The sequence below is a fragment of the Drosophila albomicans genome, chromosome 2R, assembly GCF_009650485.2.
Source record: "Drosophila albomicans strain 15112-1751.03 chromosome 2R, ASM965048v2, whole genome shotgun sequence".
Lineage (NCBI taxonomy): Eukaryota > Metazoa > Arthropoda > Insecta > Diptera > Drosophilidae > Drosophila > Drosophila albomicans.
The window spans coordinates 34277842-34295207 of record NC_047631.2 but is presented as its reverse complement, the minus strand read 5'-3'; the positions used below and the strand labels follow the sequence as shown (position 1 = coordinate 34295207).

The window sequence follows — 17366 nt, the reverse complement described above, 5'->3', positions numbered from 1 at the left end:
GAAGCCGCATCTGGTGTCTCACTCACTCCCTCTCTGGTTATCGCTATCTCTTTCGCTTCAATTGAATCGACCGCTGCTCACACACACAGTAGTTGGATAGGCCTCTTTTTTTTCATTTCATTTTATTTCATTTGAGGCAGGCAGCTTTTTCTTTCTTTTGAGATTTTTCCCAAGCATTGTGAAATCGCCGGAGAATTTCAATCGTGTGTACACGAGTTTTCAAACTTTACACTGGCAGCAAGCATAATTACAATTACAATTACAATTCTATGCACATGTTGCAGGTGAGTTCACTTAAGTGTCTGGTAATCTGCTGAAGATGATAAAGATGAAGATGATGATGGTCAGCGGCATCCGTTGTTCCGATTGATGGTAATACTTGAATCCGAATCCGAATCCCAATCCGAATCGATGCCGTTACTGCGCATTTGGGTGAAAGTTGTGTATGTTAAATCCACACTCACTATTCACATTCGTACATTCAACATGAATCCCCCTTCTTAGGCCAAGCTCAAAGCAAAGTCCAGGTCAAGAACTGCATTTCGCAGGAAAAGGAAACTCTTTTCGATTCAAAAGTTGGTTAATTGGCAGCGCATCGATTCAGCGATTCATCGAGTCAGAACCAAAAGAGGTGACACATCACAAGACTTCAAATCGAGAGCGAGCGATCGCAAGTATAAAAAGCATTTTCACTTTTTAATAATTAACATAATATTATTAACCAGCAGCGCAAAGAAAGAAACGAAGCGACGGAAGAGAAATAAATAAGAACCACCTCAAAAAAGCAAAAAAGAAAAAAAAGAAATAATAAAAGCCGAGCCACCATAACCAAAACAAAGCCAAGCGCATTAAACCAACACCAAGACAAGTCTTCAGACAAATGTAAGAAATAAGCCATGAAAGTTGTAAATTCAATGAAATGCGATTTGGGATTTCGTCGAGTCTCGTAAAGAACAGCCCACGAGAAGAGATCTGAGAGAATGACTAAAAATACAACAAACACTCGAACTCGAACACACTGAGTGAGGAAACATTAAGACCAAAGAATTTTAAGTGAAATGAATTTGAAAGCTTTTCCCGTCGCGACCTGACCCAATTACCCATTTTAAACCCAACCGCGGCCCAAATTGCCGCACAGCGCAGCTAACGAGCGGCGAACACATCAAGAAGAGAAGAGAACCTCGAGATGCGAGATGTGAATGTGACGAAGTCACAGTTATGTGACGAACCGACGAGCCAGACAATCGAAAGTTTATGTCATGCAACAGCAACACCAACATCAAAACCAACAGCAACAAAGTTAAACGTCGTCGAACAGTGGAACCAAAATTTGCTAACCCTTAAAAGTTGAGCAAAGAAAAGAAGAGACCACTTTGAAGTTGGATGTATGATAAGTTTTAAATTGACTCTCACTTTAATTAATTTAAATATATCACAAATTATTAGGGTGTTCTTTGCTGACTCTTAAAATGAAGAGACTGCTTTGAAGTTAGTTGTTTAATAACTTGTGAATTGAGATACATTTAATGTAACAAGGTCCAACTTTTATTAATGTGAATATATCTTAAATTATAGGTCTTTTCTTTATACATATTCTTTAAATATATTTTAAACACCATATATGTAACACTTCAAAGGAAAGGTAAGGAAATAAGGGATTGCTTTGAAGTTAGTTGTATAGTAGTTAAAAACTTGTAAATTGAGATTCAATTTAAATAATGCAAATATATCATAATATAGTGTGTTCTTTGATAACCCTTAATTGTTGAGCATAGAAAGAAGAGACTGTTTAGAAGTTAGTTTGATAACTAGTGAATTGAAAATCACTTTTATGTTAACAATTCTCTTTACCTAATCTGAATGTATCACAAATTATTAATAATACTAAATAAAGTTTAAAGATTTAACTAAAACAGACTTCTTCGCTTTTACTGCCTTTAAATTGAGTTGCTTTAAGGTCTGAATTAATTGAGATTGATTGGTTTTAATGTAACAAATTCTAACTTTGATGAATACAAATATATCATAAATTTTTAGTCTGTTCTTAATACACTTTAAATATATTTTACAGCAGACTTCTCCGCTTTTACTGTCTTTAAATTGACTTGCTTAAAAGTCTAAAATGAATTCAGAATTTATATTCGAAAGTAATTAAGAAAAGCTGTGAGTACGCTCTCAGTGAAATTCTACCATCAGTCTACACTCTGTGTGTGTGTGTGTGTAGGTAAAGCGAGTGTAAATTTTGGAAAGTCATGCGATGAAATTGTTCTTGTGTAGATGCGCGTATCTTTCATAGGCCTACCAAGCAGAGTCTGAACAATTGAGAGCAGCCGAAACGCAAGAAAAGAAAAAGTAACTTCACACCAATACACACACACACACCTGGAGAATGTGTGTGAGGCAGCAAATCGAAAAAGATACACGAAACGAACACTACAGAAAGAAAGAAAAAAAAGAAAAATAAAATAATAAAATCGAAACATGAAACATTCTGATTGTAAGAGCGTGGAAGTAGGTCAACTTCGCTGCCGTCGACGTCGCTGTTGTTGTTGTTGTTGTTGTTGTTGCTGCCTCAGCTGCTTCGTCGTCATCGCCAACGCGCTCTCGAACTTGGCTTTGGTCTCGACTGCCGCAACACAGCGTCGAGCTCAGACACCAAAGCCAAACGCCAACAATAAGAAGAATAAAGCAACACACACACACACACACACACACTCGCACACGCTGTTGGAATACTTAAGCATCCGCGTCCACTTGCACTTTCTTTTTCAAGCTGGCGTCGTCGTCGTCACAAACTTGATTTGCCTTTTGCTTTGGCTTTGGCTCATTCTACTTCTCCCAGTGCAAACGGCGCAAGTTCGTGGCTTAAGTCTTTCGTTTGGCACTCGCGCACGTTCGCTTCGCTTAGCTTTCGCTTTGTGCTCTTTCATTGTTTCGGCTGCCCTGCTGCTGCTGCTGCCCAATAATATTCTCTTGATCTTTTTCAAGTCTTGCATTTAGGCCTCAATTTCACCATCTTGTATAACAATTTCCATTTCAAGTTGTGTAAGGAACACACACACAAAGCGAATGTCAATTTATTGGTTTTTCATATTCTACATTATTCTGAGAACTTTTTTAATCACAGAATTCAGTATTCAATAGTTATTTATGTTTCATTTAGTTGACAACTTCAATGAAATTCATATTAATATCACTGATATTTTAAAGAAAATCATAATGCATTCTTTTTGTTATTGTTGCTAAGATATGGAATGAACCAAAATGAATTGAATTGTTCAATTATTTAAAAATAAATAACTTTAGCTGCTATAACTAAATTTTGCCGAAGTTGCGTTTAAATTAGTATTTATAAATTTTAAACGAATATGTACTAGGTCGTAAGCACTGCTATTTTAAAGTTCACAGCTGTATGCAGATCAAATAGAAGCGCACTTCTGTTTATAAAATAATACGTATCTATAATATGATTATGAGGTTTGGGTACTTTATTGCTGTACTGGTTTAATTACTTAAAAAATAAATCAAATCTACAAAAAAACTTGATAAACTAAGTATTTTTGTTAGTTGAAGTTCATGAAAAAATTATTGACTGGAAGGCGTTGAACTTTGTTTTACGTTTGCTTCAGTCAACGTTTCAGCATGCGAGTAAATTGTTTAATACTTGAAATGCATTCGAGCAAAACTCTAAACATCAATTCACATGTTTACATGCAGCTGATAAGCCAAAGAGCATTCGCTCAGCAGAAGTCGAAAAAAGTGTTGCATACTTTTAGGCAGCGCAGATAAATCGCAAAAATGTTGCTTCTTCTGACAAAGTGATTTTACTTCAACAACATTTCTGTTCTTTCCTATAACAGAGATATCAAATTCTAATTTTAAATATAAATGTTGGGGAATGGTAATTTGTAACAAAACTAGCGAAAGCAAATATGCATATAATAATGAATTAGATTATGAATAGTTTAATAGAAAATTTACCTTTCGATTGAATTGATTGATCATATGATAGATGTAGAGTATCAGCTAATCACAGTCAATTGATCTCTGCGCGAGAATTTGCAAGAATTTCACTTAATCACTTCCGAACACTTGTCAATTATTTTTAGTTAAACAGCATCTATATATAAATGTATAATTAAGTGTGTATATATATCTTGCCACGTAACATCGATTTGAAATGTGCTTAAAAGGATAAATTCCGAAGGAATGAGTAAATTATAAATAAGAATGCGAGCACAAAACAATGAGCAAACCAAATTCGAGTACTCACACAATCATCGCACGAATAAAAATGCATCTCTCAACGCTGATTTTGGTAAATTGCAATGAATTGGCATGAAAAATGCGCGCCACGCCAATTTCGCAACTTCGCGACGATCTGTTGCAGGGGGCGGGGTTGACAGAAGGCAGAAGAGGCAGACGTGGTGGCTGCTCTTCCTCAAGATGCTCGCGGAGATCAACCTTGATGTTGATTAATAGGTGTCGCTCTCTGTTAGCGGCGTCTATTTTGGTGCCCGCCGATGCCGCCTGTCGCCTGCCGCCTCGAGATGCATTTTTTCATCGCTGTCTGCTGCTCCGATGGTGCGTCTCTGTCTATCTCTGTTGCACTGTGAATCTGTCTCCTTTCTCCGCTCGCACATTCGGCGGCTGCTCAGGGTCCACGGTCCGCCAATTGTCTTGCGGCATCTGCCAGTCCTTCTAAGGTTCGTTTCTATTTTCTGAATTGGCAACGAGGCGAAGTATCTTCGGCACTTCGACGGGGAACAGGGGCGAGATCCGAGACGGTATGGGGACAAATGCTATCGGCTAATCGCCTGCCTTGCTCTCCCGGCTACGCATATTTGCTTATCAGTCATTCAGATTGTTGGCATTCCATCTACCCCCTGCAGCTCTTTGCCTTTCTCTGCTTTCCCCTATTTCCTAATGCGCTACACTTTGAGGTCTTTCAGGTTGTGTTAAGAAAGATTCCGAGTTCTTTATAAATGGAGATTTAAATGAAGAATATATCGAAATAACATTTTCCCTTCTTAAAGCAAGTGTAGCACATTCAAGTGTCGCCTATTCTCGGACAGTTTCTTTAATTGCTCGCTCGACAATTAAGAAAATGGCTTATATGGATCGATTCACGGTGAATGCGTGGCAACACACTCACTCTCTCTCTCTCTCTCTCTGCTTGGCTGCCAACTAATTGAGTTCTCAACTCAATTGATCATCTGGGAGAGCCTTCGATATAAAGACGACCCTTGGCGATCGGCGTGCCATTTGTTGTTGAGTCTAGACGCCAACAAGAATCGAACGTGCGATTTATTTTCACCACATCCTTTCGTTGGCCTAAAAGGTGTGTGTGTGTCTGTGGTTGTGTTTGTGCAGCGAGACTTTCATCTAAATACCGAACAATACACAAAGAAACGACAAATTCCCAAAGGATATTCACAGAGTTCTTCTTCCAGTCTAATTTGGAATACGCGATAAAACTCAAAGCATATATTTTAAAGTGAAAACTCACATTTGGAAATCGGAGAAACTTTAATGCATTCTTCTCTTTCGGAATACGTGATGTCGATTCTATTTTTAAAGTGAAATAATTTCCTTCAATTCGGATTCGATTGTTAATCTAATTATAGAAAATAATTAGCTAATTGCAGAACTTTCTGCTGTTGAGTCTCATTTGGGTTATGTTAAAGTCGTCTTCTTGAAAGTGCAATATCTTCTATCATCTTTGGGATCACACTGATCATATATCCGGAATCTTTAGAATATCAATCGGCTTGCCTCATTTTGATAATATTAAAAAGAGGATAAGCAAAGAGCAATATAAAATATCAATTGAGCTTCAAGAAATATCTAATTGAGGAATTTTCCTATGAGACAAAGATTAGACTCATTTCAACAGTATTACAATTGTCTTCAAATGCAATCCAAAATATGAATTGAATCAGGAATTTCGTCTACAAAATCTTATAAAAGACTGAGACTTCCATTGGATCAGACTAATTAGAACAATACTAAAAGGTTAATCAAAAGGCATTCTAAAATGTCTTCAGGAAACATACCATCTCATAGTCACACACACCAAAACATTTACTCTAGTTCCAAAAACAACCTCATTCCATCTAATTACTTATCGCATTCCAATTTAAATTACAGATAAACTGTCAAAATGTGTGACGATGATGCGGGTGCATTAGTTATCGACAACGGTTCGGGCATGTGCAAAGCCGGCTTCGCTGGTGATGACGCCCCCCGTGCTGTCTTCCCCTCGATTGTGGGTCGTCCACGCCACCAGGGTGTGATGGTGGGTATGGGTCAGAAGGATTCGTACGTTGGTGATGAGGCTCAGAGCAAGCGTGGTATTCTCACGCTGAAATACCCCATTGAGCACGGCATCATTACCAACTGGGATGACATGGAGAAGATCTGGCATCACACCTTCTACAATGAGTTGCGTGTGGCCCCCGAGGAGCATCCAGTATTATTGACAGAGGCCCCACTCAACCCCAAGGCCAATCGCGAGAAGATGACCCAGATCATGTTCGAGACCTTCAACTCGCCAGCCATGTACGTTGCCATCCAGGCTGTGCTCTCCCTGTACGCCTCCGGTCGTACCACCGGTATTGTGTTGGACTCCGGTGACGGTGTCTCCCACACTGTGCCCATCTATGAGGGCTTCGCTCTGCCCCACGCCATTCTGCGTCTGGACTTGGCTGGTCGTGATCTGACCGATTATCTGATGAAGATCCTCACCGAGCGCGGCTACTCGTTCACCACCACTGCCGAGCGTGAGATTGTGCGTGACATCAAGGAGAAGTTGTGCTATGTCGCCCTGGACTTTGAGCAGGAAATGGCCACCGCTGCCGCCTCCACATCCCTGGAGAAGTCCTATGAGTTGCCCGATGGTCAGGTGATCACCATTGGCAACGAGCGTTTCCGCTGCCCCGAGGCTCTCTTCCAGCCCTCGTTCTTGGGCATGGAGTCGTCTGGCATCCACGAGACTGTCTACAACTCGATCATGAAGTGCGATGTCGACATCCGCAAGGATCTGTATGCCAACTCTGTGCTGTCCGGTGGTACCACCATGTACCCAGGTAAAAATAAGCTCTTATATAAAGAGCTTGAATCCCTTACTCATACTTTGTTACTCTTATTCTATCAGGTATTGCTGATCGTATGCAGAAGGAAATCACTGCTCTGGCCCCATCGACCATCAAGATCAAGATCATTGCTCCACCTGAGAGAAAGTACTCCGTCTGGATCGGTGGCTCCATCTTGGCCTCTCTGTCCACCTTCCAGCAGATGTGGATCTCCAAGCAGGAATACGATGAGTCCGGCCCCGGCATTGTGCACCGCAAGTGCTTTTAAATCTTTCCCGCGTAGCGAAAGATCAACAAAGACAACAACCACCAACTTAGCAATGTCACAAACCAGCACCGCGTTCACCAACACCAACACCAACATCGGCGAGCTTTTCACCAACACGCTTCACATTCAACGAGAACTGCAACCAAAGAGAAGAAGACGAAGACCGGGTGGATAAGAAGATCAATCCGAACCCTAGTCTCGAGATCTATTGCACAAATATCATTAAAAAGACACATTAATCAATTAAAAAATACCAAAAACAATACACTGGCGATGTTCACCACGAATATCTTTAGTGAAATCGTTCAAAGTGTAAAACAAAAAACACATATTTTATAAACTTACTTCAAGTGTATATGAAAGGGCTTTGTATCTTAGCCAAATATTAAAGCCAAATATATATCTTCCATTAAAACTATAAACACACATTTTCAATAAAGACATTTTTTCTATTACGATAATGAAAGAAAGAGTTCGATCTTTTCTTTTTGATAAAAGATTCCCCAAAACTAAAAGTCATTTAAAAGTTTTCTATAATTTTAAACTTTTGTAGTAAGGTGTGTATAATTTAAATTTTCAACAGATATTACTTCCAATACCATAAAGAAAGAATTCAGCCACATATTTAGTTTAACAACAGTTTTATTCGTCATAATATTTATGATTATTAATGATATTATACTTATGTGTTAATTATTATTCCTATGTTATGTTGTGCTTACATTAATTCACTTATGTTGTGGTGCCTATGTTAATTAGATGTATGTAAATGCTTAGAATAATTTATTAATGTATACACCTTCATAATACTAAAATACATTAGTATTTAATAGTTGGCAGCGAGGGCAGTGCGGTAAGTTATTTGTAATTGTAATTGTATATATGTGCGAATATGTACATATGTATGTATGTGTGTGTGTGTGTGTGTGTGAGTTTGGTGTTGGTAAAGGACCCAAAAATAAAAAAAGGAATAGTTCGCGCGATGATATATAAAAAATTCTAATTTTGGTTGGGATGCTAACATTATTTGCGGTTTCTCAATCCATTTCTCATTTGGTGGGGATTCTATTAAATATGAGTATTCTTTTTAGTGTTAACTAAGTAAATATAATTATTTAGTATAGAACACACTTATACTCCAATATATGTATATGTATATATTTGTATATGTATATGGCTTACTCTCCAAATAAAATAAGTATACAAATATTGTATAAACGGGCATTGCACTTACTAAAGTTCAGAGATAAGACGAAAAGCGTTGCGAAGCTCCAACAATCGTAGAGATTGCTTTACTTAAAAATGTACTTGAGATTCTACATACATTCAGATACATAGATATCGTTATAGATTAGAAGTACAAATATCATTTGTTGACAAGCTCTGCTTAACATTCACTCAATAATTAATTTGTTAACTACTTGACTATTTACAATACGCTTCTTACACTCTATGAATGGCGATGAAATATTCATGTAATTTCGTTCATATGAAACCTATATATTTCCTCTTAATCAGACATCAGATATTAGACATCTAATATTCTTTTGGCGTCCAGTTTGTTCGAGTTACCTTAATAGATTTCACTTTTAACTTCCCGGCAGCCAGGCTAACAATTTTGAATTTTTAATTTTGAAAATACTTTTTGCTTTGATATCCGTCGAATCAAATTTTTTCCCTAGCTAAAACTACACATGTATATTTCCCAACTTCTTCTTCTTCTCCGTTCTTTCTGTTTTTAATACTATTCAATTTGTATAAGTTCTGTGCAGCAACTGAACTTAACTCGTAAGCACTTCGCGTTGTTTCCATTGGGAGGTCGCTTTGATCCGCCATTGCTCACGCTGGATGCAAGTTGTTTGGCTGCACAGGAGGAGACGCGCGTTAGACGCGTCTAGCACCAATGATTCGTCAAGCCCATCCTGGAGGCAACATCAGTCAGGCGGCCGCATGGATCACACAACGTCCACGTAAAGCCCGGACGATGGCGCAATGGAGCAACGACCGCAGAAGCCGCCACAGAAAGCTCGCCTAGACAATGACGACGTGTCGAACTAAAATTAAATAGAATATCAATATTATCCAACCATCAAATGAAATGCTTGATTATATTTACCCCACTTGCCCGCTGCATGACCGCTCGATTGCCGTATGTGTTCCACACGGTGCCGGGCCGTAATTGGAAGCCCGTGCGCTGCAGACTGATGGAGAAGTCACCCTGCGGACACGCCGTGTTCTGATTGTAGCAATCACCTGCCGATCCCAGAGACTGTCGCTGGCCCCGCGACTGCGAAAACTCAAAGTCATTCTCAATGATGCGCAGATCGGTAATGTTGAGTCGCAGCTTGTTGAAGTGCGTCCTTCCCGAGTTCTGATCGTTGGCATATTCGTGAGCGCGCGTTGTGGGCGGACAACTGTTCAGCAGAAGTGTCTTGTACTCATAGTAGATGGAGTAATTCTCTTGCGGCTGAACGGTAATGTATTCCCGAGGCGCCGCGCTCCTCATCTGATGGCAGTAGATGCGCACTGGACGGAAGCGCACTTGTATCGTGTACTCGCCGTCCTTGTCGATGCCATACATGCGCTTCAGATCGGCGCAGCTCTGCGCACTTCGACTCGCCTTTTCGGCATTGTTGTAGCTGCTGCCGATGTTGTTGTGGGCGGCCATCATTCCTCCAGAGGCGCAGCTAGGCGGTGGCTTGCACTTGCGCCTATTCTCTTTGGCTCTGTTGCCAACGCGCCTTCCATGCGAGTCGTGGTATATGATTCGATACCTCTCGTAACCCATGCAATCGCACTGCAATTAAGAATACAAATTAGAAAATATTTTAGCTATTGATAAGCCTGCACTTACTGGTGTCAACACCTGGAGCTGCTGTTGCACACATTCGGAGCAAAATCTTCGTCGACTGGGTCGCCGCTTGACATCGCAATGATGATCGCTGACCATGTTACCCTGGAAGGCCTCGCAGCGCACATAGCGCGACTGATAGTCCTCGGTACAATCCTTGGAGCAGGGCGTCCACGGCGACGATTTCCATTGGCACTTGATCTTGCAGATTTTCGTGGACTTCCTCAGCCTGGGCTTGCGTACTTTAAGTGTTGTGCAGAAGGAGTCGTCGACATACACGCGACGCTTGGGTGCTCCAGGCACCTCTGGCTTGTAGACTCGCGCACATCGCTGCACCTTGTGCTTTTTGCCCGTGCCACACTCCACAGAGCACTAAAGACAGTAATGAAAGTTAATAACTATGTTTAAGTCAGTTGAGCATTGTACTTACTTGCTCCCATTCACTGGTGTACTTGATGTGACAGCAATTGCGCACATTCTTAGGCTTCTTGTCCAGTGGACATTGATTGCCATAGGGACTCGTGCAGGTCACCGTTCGATTCATCTTGCACCAATCGCTGCACTCGCCCCACTCCCCCGCCATCCAGTGGTTCACCGAACGAGTGTTTATCTGCGGGGGTAAAGTGTTAATGAAGCTTGCAAAGCTTATTTTAGACATTTGTTTTACTCACCGTCACATCTGGATAAAAGCGACATGGCTCCATATTGCAGGTGCGCAGATTGTCATTCAGATACTCCTTGGTACGGCGATTGCAGAGTTCATCGCTGACCGGCATTCCATTCAGATAACAGCGCACTTCGCGCACTTGGGTGCCAGTTCCACAGGTCTTGGTGCACTGCAAAATGAATGCTTCAATCAATAGTTTATCTTTATCCCTTTAGCTAAATTCACTTACCGTTGACCAATCCGTGTAGTTCCAGCAACCCTCGCGGCATTGCTCGTGACGCACAATCTCAAACTTGAGTTCGCAATAGGACATGTCCACGATATTCGAGCGCGGAATATTGGGGATTGTCTGTATGCAGCTTAAGGTCTTCTCGCGTGTGCCCAACTCTCCGCAGGAAGCCGAGCACTCCGAAATGCTGGTGGTGTTCAATCTGCAGAGAAGACAAGGATTAGCTATGATTCTTGTTTTAAGTGGCATGCAACTCACGTAAGTTCGCATTCGGTATTACAGCTGCGATACTCGGGCTTCGGCATCGCGGATCCATCGCAGAACTGACTCGCCACCTTTACGCCCTGAGTGATACTAACGCAGACGGCCTGGCGATGCATTGTGCCCTGGCAGAGGGAGTCGCAGTTGCCCCACGCTTGCATTTGCCAGCGATAGATCTCCACCTCCGGCTCGGCAGCAACGCGTGGCAGGTCCAGTGTGTAGGTGTATGTGATCAGTACCGTCTGTTGATTCTTCGCAGCACTCAGATCAATCGAGATAAGCTATACAGCAAGTCGTTGGTTAAACAAAAATAAATGAAAATAAATTATTTGTTTCTCTTACCTCAACGATCAAATCACGCGTCGTTTTGAATGAGTATGTGGTGCTCACTTGCTCCTCTGTGCTGTTGGAGCCGTTGTAATCGATGGTCACGCCAGCATAGGAGTACTTCTTTGGATAAGGCGTGACGACCTTGTCGCTGTTCAACAGCGCCACATGCCGATCGTCGCTGAGGACAATGTAGTTTTGATCGGGATAACCGGTCTGGGTGATGAATATATTCGAGGCACCTGCAATTAACGAAATACTTGGCCATAATCCTTTTAATTGCACTCAATAATACTAAAAGACGTTATGCAGCCTACGCGTTGCAACGGTCTAGCTGCTTGCCTGTTATAGATAACTATGTGCTTGGCTAGAAATCGATTTGTAATATTAAATATGCCAGCCCTGAAATTGATTTGGAGACGATCACACTTTGTGACTTTTCCCCAATAATTTTTTAATGACATGAATTATTAAGATTAATATTTCTTTGAAATTTAAATTGATCGATTATTTAAATTTATCGATATCCACTTCTTCTTTTTACTTTTCGGTAAGGTTGCCAATTGTCGGCGATAAAACATTCTGTAATGAACTGCACTTGGCCAGTGTGGCCACATTTGCGTAGTAATTCGCCGCCAAGTCTTCATTAAGCGACACGCACATAATATCCAATTAGGAAGTTTATCAGAAAAAATTAAATTAAATGCTATTAAATATATTATTTTGTAGTGCGCAATAAGCTGAACGCAAAAGTCGGCTTATAGCATAAAGAAGTAACGAAAAAAAGGTTAAGTTCCTGCAAAAAACATGTGCTTGCTCTTCTTTGGGAGCAACGTGCGATACAACGTGGGCAAAATGGCGGAACTAAAAAGTTTCGGGTAACCAATTGAATTTTTTTGTTTTTTTTTTTTTGTGCACAATGAGTTTAACGCAGTGAATCGTGTTTAATAACACCAAAATGTAATGAGTGAGTGAGTGTATACGTTTTTAAGTGCGGGAGTGAAAAATAAAAATGTCTACCGCTGTTGTCCTTTCGCAGTATACACAGGTAAATATATCTAACTATTGGCTAGAAATCGATTTGTAATAATAATTATGGCAAATTGGTTTGGAGACGATCACACTTTGTGATTTTTCCCCAATAATTGATTTTTCTAAATCAAATGAATTATTAAGATTAATATTTCTTTGAAATTTAAATTTATCGATTATTCTTCTTCTTTCTTTTCGGTAAGGTTGGCGAATGCAATTGTCGCCGATAAACATTCTATAATGAACTGCACTTGGCCAGTGTGCCCACATTTGCGTAGTAATTCGCCGCCAAGTCTTCATTAAGCGACACGCACTTAATATCCAATTAGAAAGTTTATTAGAAAAAATTAAATTAAATGCAATTATGCTATTAAATATACTATTTTGTAGTGCGCAATAAGCTGAATGCAAAAGTCGGCTTATAGCCTAAAGAAGTAACGAAAAAAAGGTTTAGTTCCTGCAAAAAAAATGTTCTTGCTCTTCTTTGGGAGCAACGTGAGATACAACGTGGGCAAAATGGCGGAACTAAAAAGTGTCGGGCGATAATTTTTTTTTTTTTTTTGTGTTATGTGTTTTTTTTTTGTGCGCAATAAGTTTAACGCAGTTAATCGTGTTTAACAAGTGAGTGAGTGTACACGTTTTTGAGTGCGGGAGTGAAAAATAAAAACGTCTACCGCTGTTGTCCTTTCGCAGTATATGTATGTAAAATACATATGTATTTCTTTCATGTTTGCTTTGTACTCAAGCGAAAAAAGCCGTAAACTTATTTTCGCAAATGTTCCACCTTCCAAAAAATTTCATCATTGCTAATGCTAGTGTAACAAGTGTGCGCGTGTGATTGTGTGTGCTTGTAAGTGTCGGTGTGCGATTAAAATAATAATTTGCTGAAATGACCTCAGGGCAGCGTAGGCGCCGCTGTTGAGTGCAATCAGTCCGTACGTGAGGCGCCTAGATGCATTTGGATTTGGATTGGAAATTGGCATCGTCAGCTGAATCAGAATGAGAACAGTCGATTGGGGAGCAGAGGGCATCATACGAGTCACGCGTATCTTCTAATCAAACAAGGTGAGCTGACTTTCTATACAACTATTTTGCATGTTTGGGCGTGTTTAGGCATGCATGTGCTTGCACGTGCGTGTCTCTGTCTCTGTGTGCGTATGTGTGTGTGTTTGTGTCGGTGGAGATGACTCAATTGGCCATCGATGTCGTAAAACTATTTAATTGCACATTAAGTCCCGGAACGCAGAAACATTTACCATTAGCATTCATTCATCAAATCATTAGCCAAATTTTAATTATAGAACTTTTTTGCGGCACGTTGGCAACGATGCGTGAGGGTGTGGATGGATTTTATAAATGTGTGTTATGGATTTTTGGGTATGCGTACTCTTTTTGGCATGACTCTTGGGTCTTGGGTCTTAAGTCTGGTTGGGAGTGTACACACCTTTTGGTATTGTCGTGACGGGGAAGAGGCTCGAAGGGGGCCTCTTTTGCCTCAGCAGATCGGCGACCTGGATACTTCCGGTGTGTGTTGCGCACGTATCGTTTTTGCCTTCGCATACACCGCATCTGTCTGTTGATGGATACGAAAAAAGTACACATAGTTTTTTGTTTAGATTCAAGAGATCTTTCACAGAGAAATAATTTTAAATCATTTTTTTTATTAAATTCTAAATATCTGAAAGCAAGAGTTGCAATGTTCAAATTCAACTTTCTGGGAGAAACTTGTTAGTGTTAAGAATTCCCTTTTTAAGATTTTATTCTTCATCTTGGCTTGTATTTACCCAGTTTAGCGATGGAGTTGAGCTCGTTGTCGCAGCCAGCCGGACGGCAGATGCCGTTCACACACTTGTCGAAGCTGTCCACGGTGCACGTGGTGCCATCGATGACCTTTTCCTCTAGCAAAAAGTAGGCGCTATCGTCAGCCAGGCGGCAGTACAACTTGCACTTGTCCGCCACATGAGCATTCACTGTAAAGAGTTCGTTAGTTAGCCTTTACCTCTCCTCACTCTCTTCTTTGTCACAACTTACATCCATATTTGGGAATCCACTTGGAGTGCGGACTTATGCCAGGGATGTTAAAGTTTTTGCCGTTCATGTCATAGCATTGACGCTCCCGAGGATCCATTGTGCCCGCTGGGCAGGCATGCGTGTTGCATGAGCGATATTTCTTCCGACTCCCCACACAGAACTTGCCATTATTCGCCGGCTGTGGACTATCACACTCCCTGCGGGATTCCTGCACGCCGCCACCGCAAGTGAGACTACAGGGAGTAAAGGGACTCCAGGGTCCCCAACCGCCATTCACCACCTTGGTATAGCTGGCCATGCGGGACTCACATTTGCCTCTCTGGCACCAATATCTGCCATTGTTGCAGGGCGTGCCATCTGCCCAGGGCATACTGCTGGTGTGGCACCTGTCGTTGTCTTTGCAGTAGAGATATTTGCACTCGGCGTAGTTGTGGTCGCACTGGGTGCTTTGATTGCCATATATTAGCTGGCACTGGTGATCCAGGGAGTAGATCTCGCCTGGAAGTTTTGAGTTGAGGTTCGGCAGAAAGCTGGATGGCGTGTTCTCTAGGCAGGACTTGTCCATTTTTCTGCGAAAGAAATTTGCTATGAAGGATAACTGATAGATGAAGAATGGGTTGGTTGGGTGCTTACTCGAGGAACTCGGAAACATAGTGCCGGGAGCATTTGGACCAGGACCACGGATGCATGTGGGTGCCCATCACGCTGGACATTATGTGTAGGGTGCGATTGTTGCCTGTCTTCGTAATGTGTCCCTTGCAACGATCGTCGTCGTCATGTGGCATGTTCAGACTGCAAGCAGAAAGCAAGCGGTCAGCAGGGACAGCAGCAAAAAGGGACACCGTGTGAGAGACTTACATGTGGCCCAGTTCGTGGGCAATGGTGAAGGCGGCGGGCAGGCCATTGTCCTGCGCTATGGAACAGGAGCGCTCCTTGCAAACTGTGCCCAGCTCGGCCAGGCCGAGGGTGTTGCAGCGTTCCTCGCGTTCGTTGTCACAAATCTGATTCCTGCGAAGAGGCGAAGATTTGCTCAACTGCCGTTCAATCAAGTGGAAAGAGTAGACCTACCTTGTAATTAGCATGGCAGTGTCGTAGTGGAAGCCCTTTTTCGAGAGGAACGAGCAGAAGTGCTTGAGCTTGTCCGATGGGGAGCCGTGGCGTCGATTACCCGCCCTGCTATTGGGAATGTTGTCGCGCAGACTGAGCAGGTTGACCACCGAAATTTGAATGGAGTTGCCAATGCTGGCGTCGGCAAAGATGTTCGATACTATCGAGAATAGGGTGAGAATGTAGGAAGTGAGATCGCTCTTGTGGAACTCGAGCATCGTGTTGTCAACGGCGATTAGCACCTCCAGCGTATAGACCTGGTTGCTCTGATTGGGATAGTGTCGCTTGTTGCGCGTGAGCCGAGGTCGCGTCGTCTCGCCCAGCTCGAAGGCCTCCAGTGCCATGTCCAGGTCGGAGACAGCGTGTCTGCGATTTCGCAGAGAGTGCCGCCAAACACGATGCAAGATCGGGTCGCTGTTTGTCTGGTTTATGACAAGTGGCTGAATGAGCAGCGAGCCGAAACTAGTTTTGATATAACCAGTCTGCCATTTAGGAGGAGAGAAGAGCGAGAGCAAGGGGTAATGGTTAATTAGTAGTCATATTTGCCGATATTTTTGTGATAAGCATAATTCGCATAATGTATAATGTATAATGCAAATGGCAAAGTTGTTGTTGACCTTACCATGCCACCGCAGAGGGAAACGCCGACCCTCGATTGACTATCGCCCTCCACACGCCCCGAGTAAATGCAGCCGAGGTCGTTGTCAGCCTCCAGCTCCTCGGTGCGATTGTGTAGTATGTTGATGATGCGAAATGTTTTCGATGGCACAAACGAGCTGTCCTGGGACAGCTTGAGATGCAGCACACGACCGAACATCTCCAGCTTGTACTCCGGATGGGGATCCCAAATCTTGTTAGTCTTGCTGCGAAATGTCCCCGTCTGGCTGAATGAGGATGTGGCATCTGCAAGCAGGATATCAGTGGCCACTTTGAGAGGCTGTCGCGGTTCAGATTCACTCACCTCGTTGATTGCTGCTGTTGCTGTCGCTGTGTCGCTTCGATTCGTAGAGCAGATCCTCATAGTTGAGGCTGATGTTGTGCTGCTTAATGGGCGTGACGGTGTCGTTGAGATTGTCGTCGCCAATGTCTTCGATGACGCCGATGCCGACGCCAATGTCGTCGTCTCTTTCGATATCCGAGCCATCGTCGCTCCAGTTGATCACCGTTGTGTCGTTTATAAACTGCCTGGGTCCGATAATCCCTGAACTGTCGGCATTTATTTGATCCAGCCGAATGCTGGTGCTGCTGCTGGGCGGACTGCTGAGGCCAAAGATGAGTCCAATGATCACAAATATGACCGTCGTCACCAAGGCGATCACGAAGGCGGACTGACGCCAGTGTGTCGACATGTTGTATTTAATCTTGTAGAACAACCACTCGCAGGTCTTCTTCAGCACGAGCTGTTTGCGATGCAACAAAAAGAGAATGAAAAGAAGAAAGTCTTAGTCGGCGGCTCAATTCGATACAATTCGATATCGCGCAACGCAAGCTGTGCGCTT

General features: G+C 42.3%; 3 protein-coding genes and 1 long non-coding RNA gene across 9 annotated transcripts in view; 3 read left to right on the top strand and 1 right to left on the bottom strand.

The window, feature by feature from the left end:
• Window positions 1-335: 335 nt before the first annotated feature.
• Window positions 336-1487, top strand: LOC127566151 (uncharacterized). Its single transcript, XR_007955434.1, has 3 exons — window positions 336-443; window positions 505-674; window positions 729-1487. It is a non-coding gene; the product is annotated as an uncharacterized LOC127566151 (long non-coding RNA).
• Window positions 1488-5228: 3741 nt separating this feature from the next.
• On the top strand, window positions 5229-7784 carry LOC117573754 (actin, indirect flight muscle). The gene is made up of 3 exons (XM_034257138.2): window positions 5229-5341; window positions 6151-7088; window positions 7157-7784. The coding sequence occupies exons 2-3, from the start codon at window positions 6164-6166 to the stop codon at window positions 7360-7362; spliced, it is 1131 nt and encodes a 376-aa protein (XP_034113029.1). The 5' UTR covers window positions 5229-5341; window positions 6151-6163; the 3' UTR covers window positions 7363-7784.
• Window positions 7785-7986: 202 nt separating this feature from the next.
• Window positions 7987-17366, bottom strand: part of LOC117573751 (A disintegrin and metalloproteinase with thrombospondin motifs 9) — a 41005-nt gene continuing 31625 nt past the window's right edge. For all 5 annotated transcript variants that reach the window (XM_034257130.2, XM_034257131.2, XM_034257132.2 and 2 more), the window contains 16 exons: window positions 16829-17267; window positions 16490-16770; window positions 15829-16349; window positions 15619-15768; window positions 15394-15552; window positions 14761-15329; window positions 14514-14699; window positions 14174-14302; window positions 11713-11939; window positions 11368-11651; window positions 11110-11311; window positions 10885-11049; window positions 10644-10823; window positions 10217-10585; window positions 9479-10159; window positions 7987-9416 (listed from right to left, as the gene is read on the bottom strand). In XM_034257130.2, coding sequence (XP_034113021.1) covers window positions 9318-9416; window positions 9479-10159; window positions 10217-10585; window positions 10644-10823; window positions 10885-11049; window positions 11110-11311; window positions 11368-11651; window positions 11713-11939; window positions 14174-14302; window positions 14514-14699; window positions 14761-15329; window positions 15394-15552; window positions 15619-15768; window positions 15829-16349; window positions 16490-16770; window positions 16829-17267 — 4641 coding nt within the window. In that variant the 3' untranslated portion in view covers window positions 7987-9317. The remainder of the gene's footprint in view (window positions 9417-9478; window positions 10160-10216; window positions 10586-10643; window positions 10824-10884; window positions 11050-11109; window positions 11312-11367; window positions 11652-11712; window positions 11940-14173; window positions 14303-14513; window positions 14700-14760; window positions 15330-15393; window positions 15553-15618; window positions 15769-15828; window positions 16350-16489; window positions 16771-16828; window positions 17268-17366) is intronic.
• LOC117573756 (B9 domain-containing protein 1) overlaps window positions 13580-17366 on the top strand; it is a 43661-nt gene continuing 39874 nt past the window's right edge. For both annotated transcript variants that reach the window (XM_052007848.1, XM_052007847.1), the window contains exon 1: window positions 13580-13794. The gene's annotated coding sequence lies outside the window, so the exon portion shown is untranslated. The remainder of the gene's footprint in view (window positions 13795-17366) is intronic.

Coding starts and splice junctions, on each gene's coding strand:
- LOC117573754 (XM_034257138.2), top strand. CDS start 6,164: ATGTGTGACGATGATGCGGGTGCATTAGTTATCGACAACGGTTCGGGC. Junction 7,089..7,156: donor TGGTACCACCATGTACCCAG/GTAAAAATAAGC, acceptor TTATTCTATCAG/GTATTGCTGATCGTATGCAG.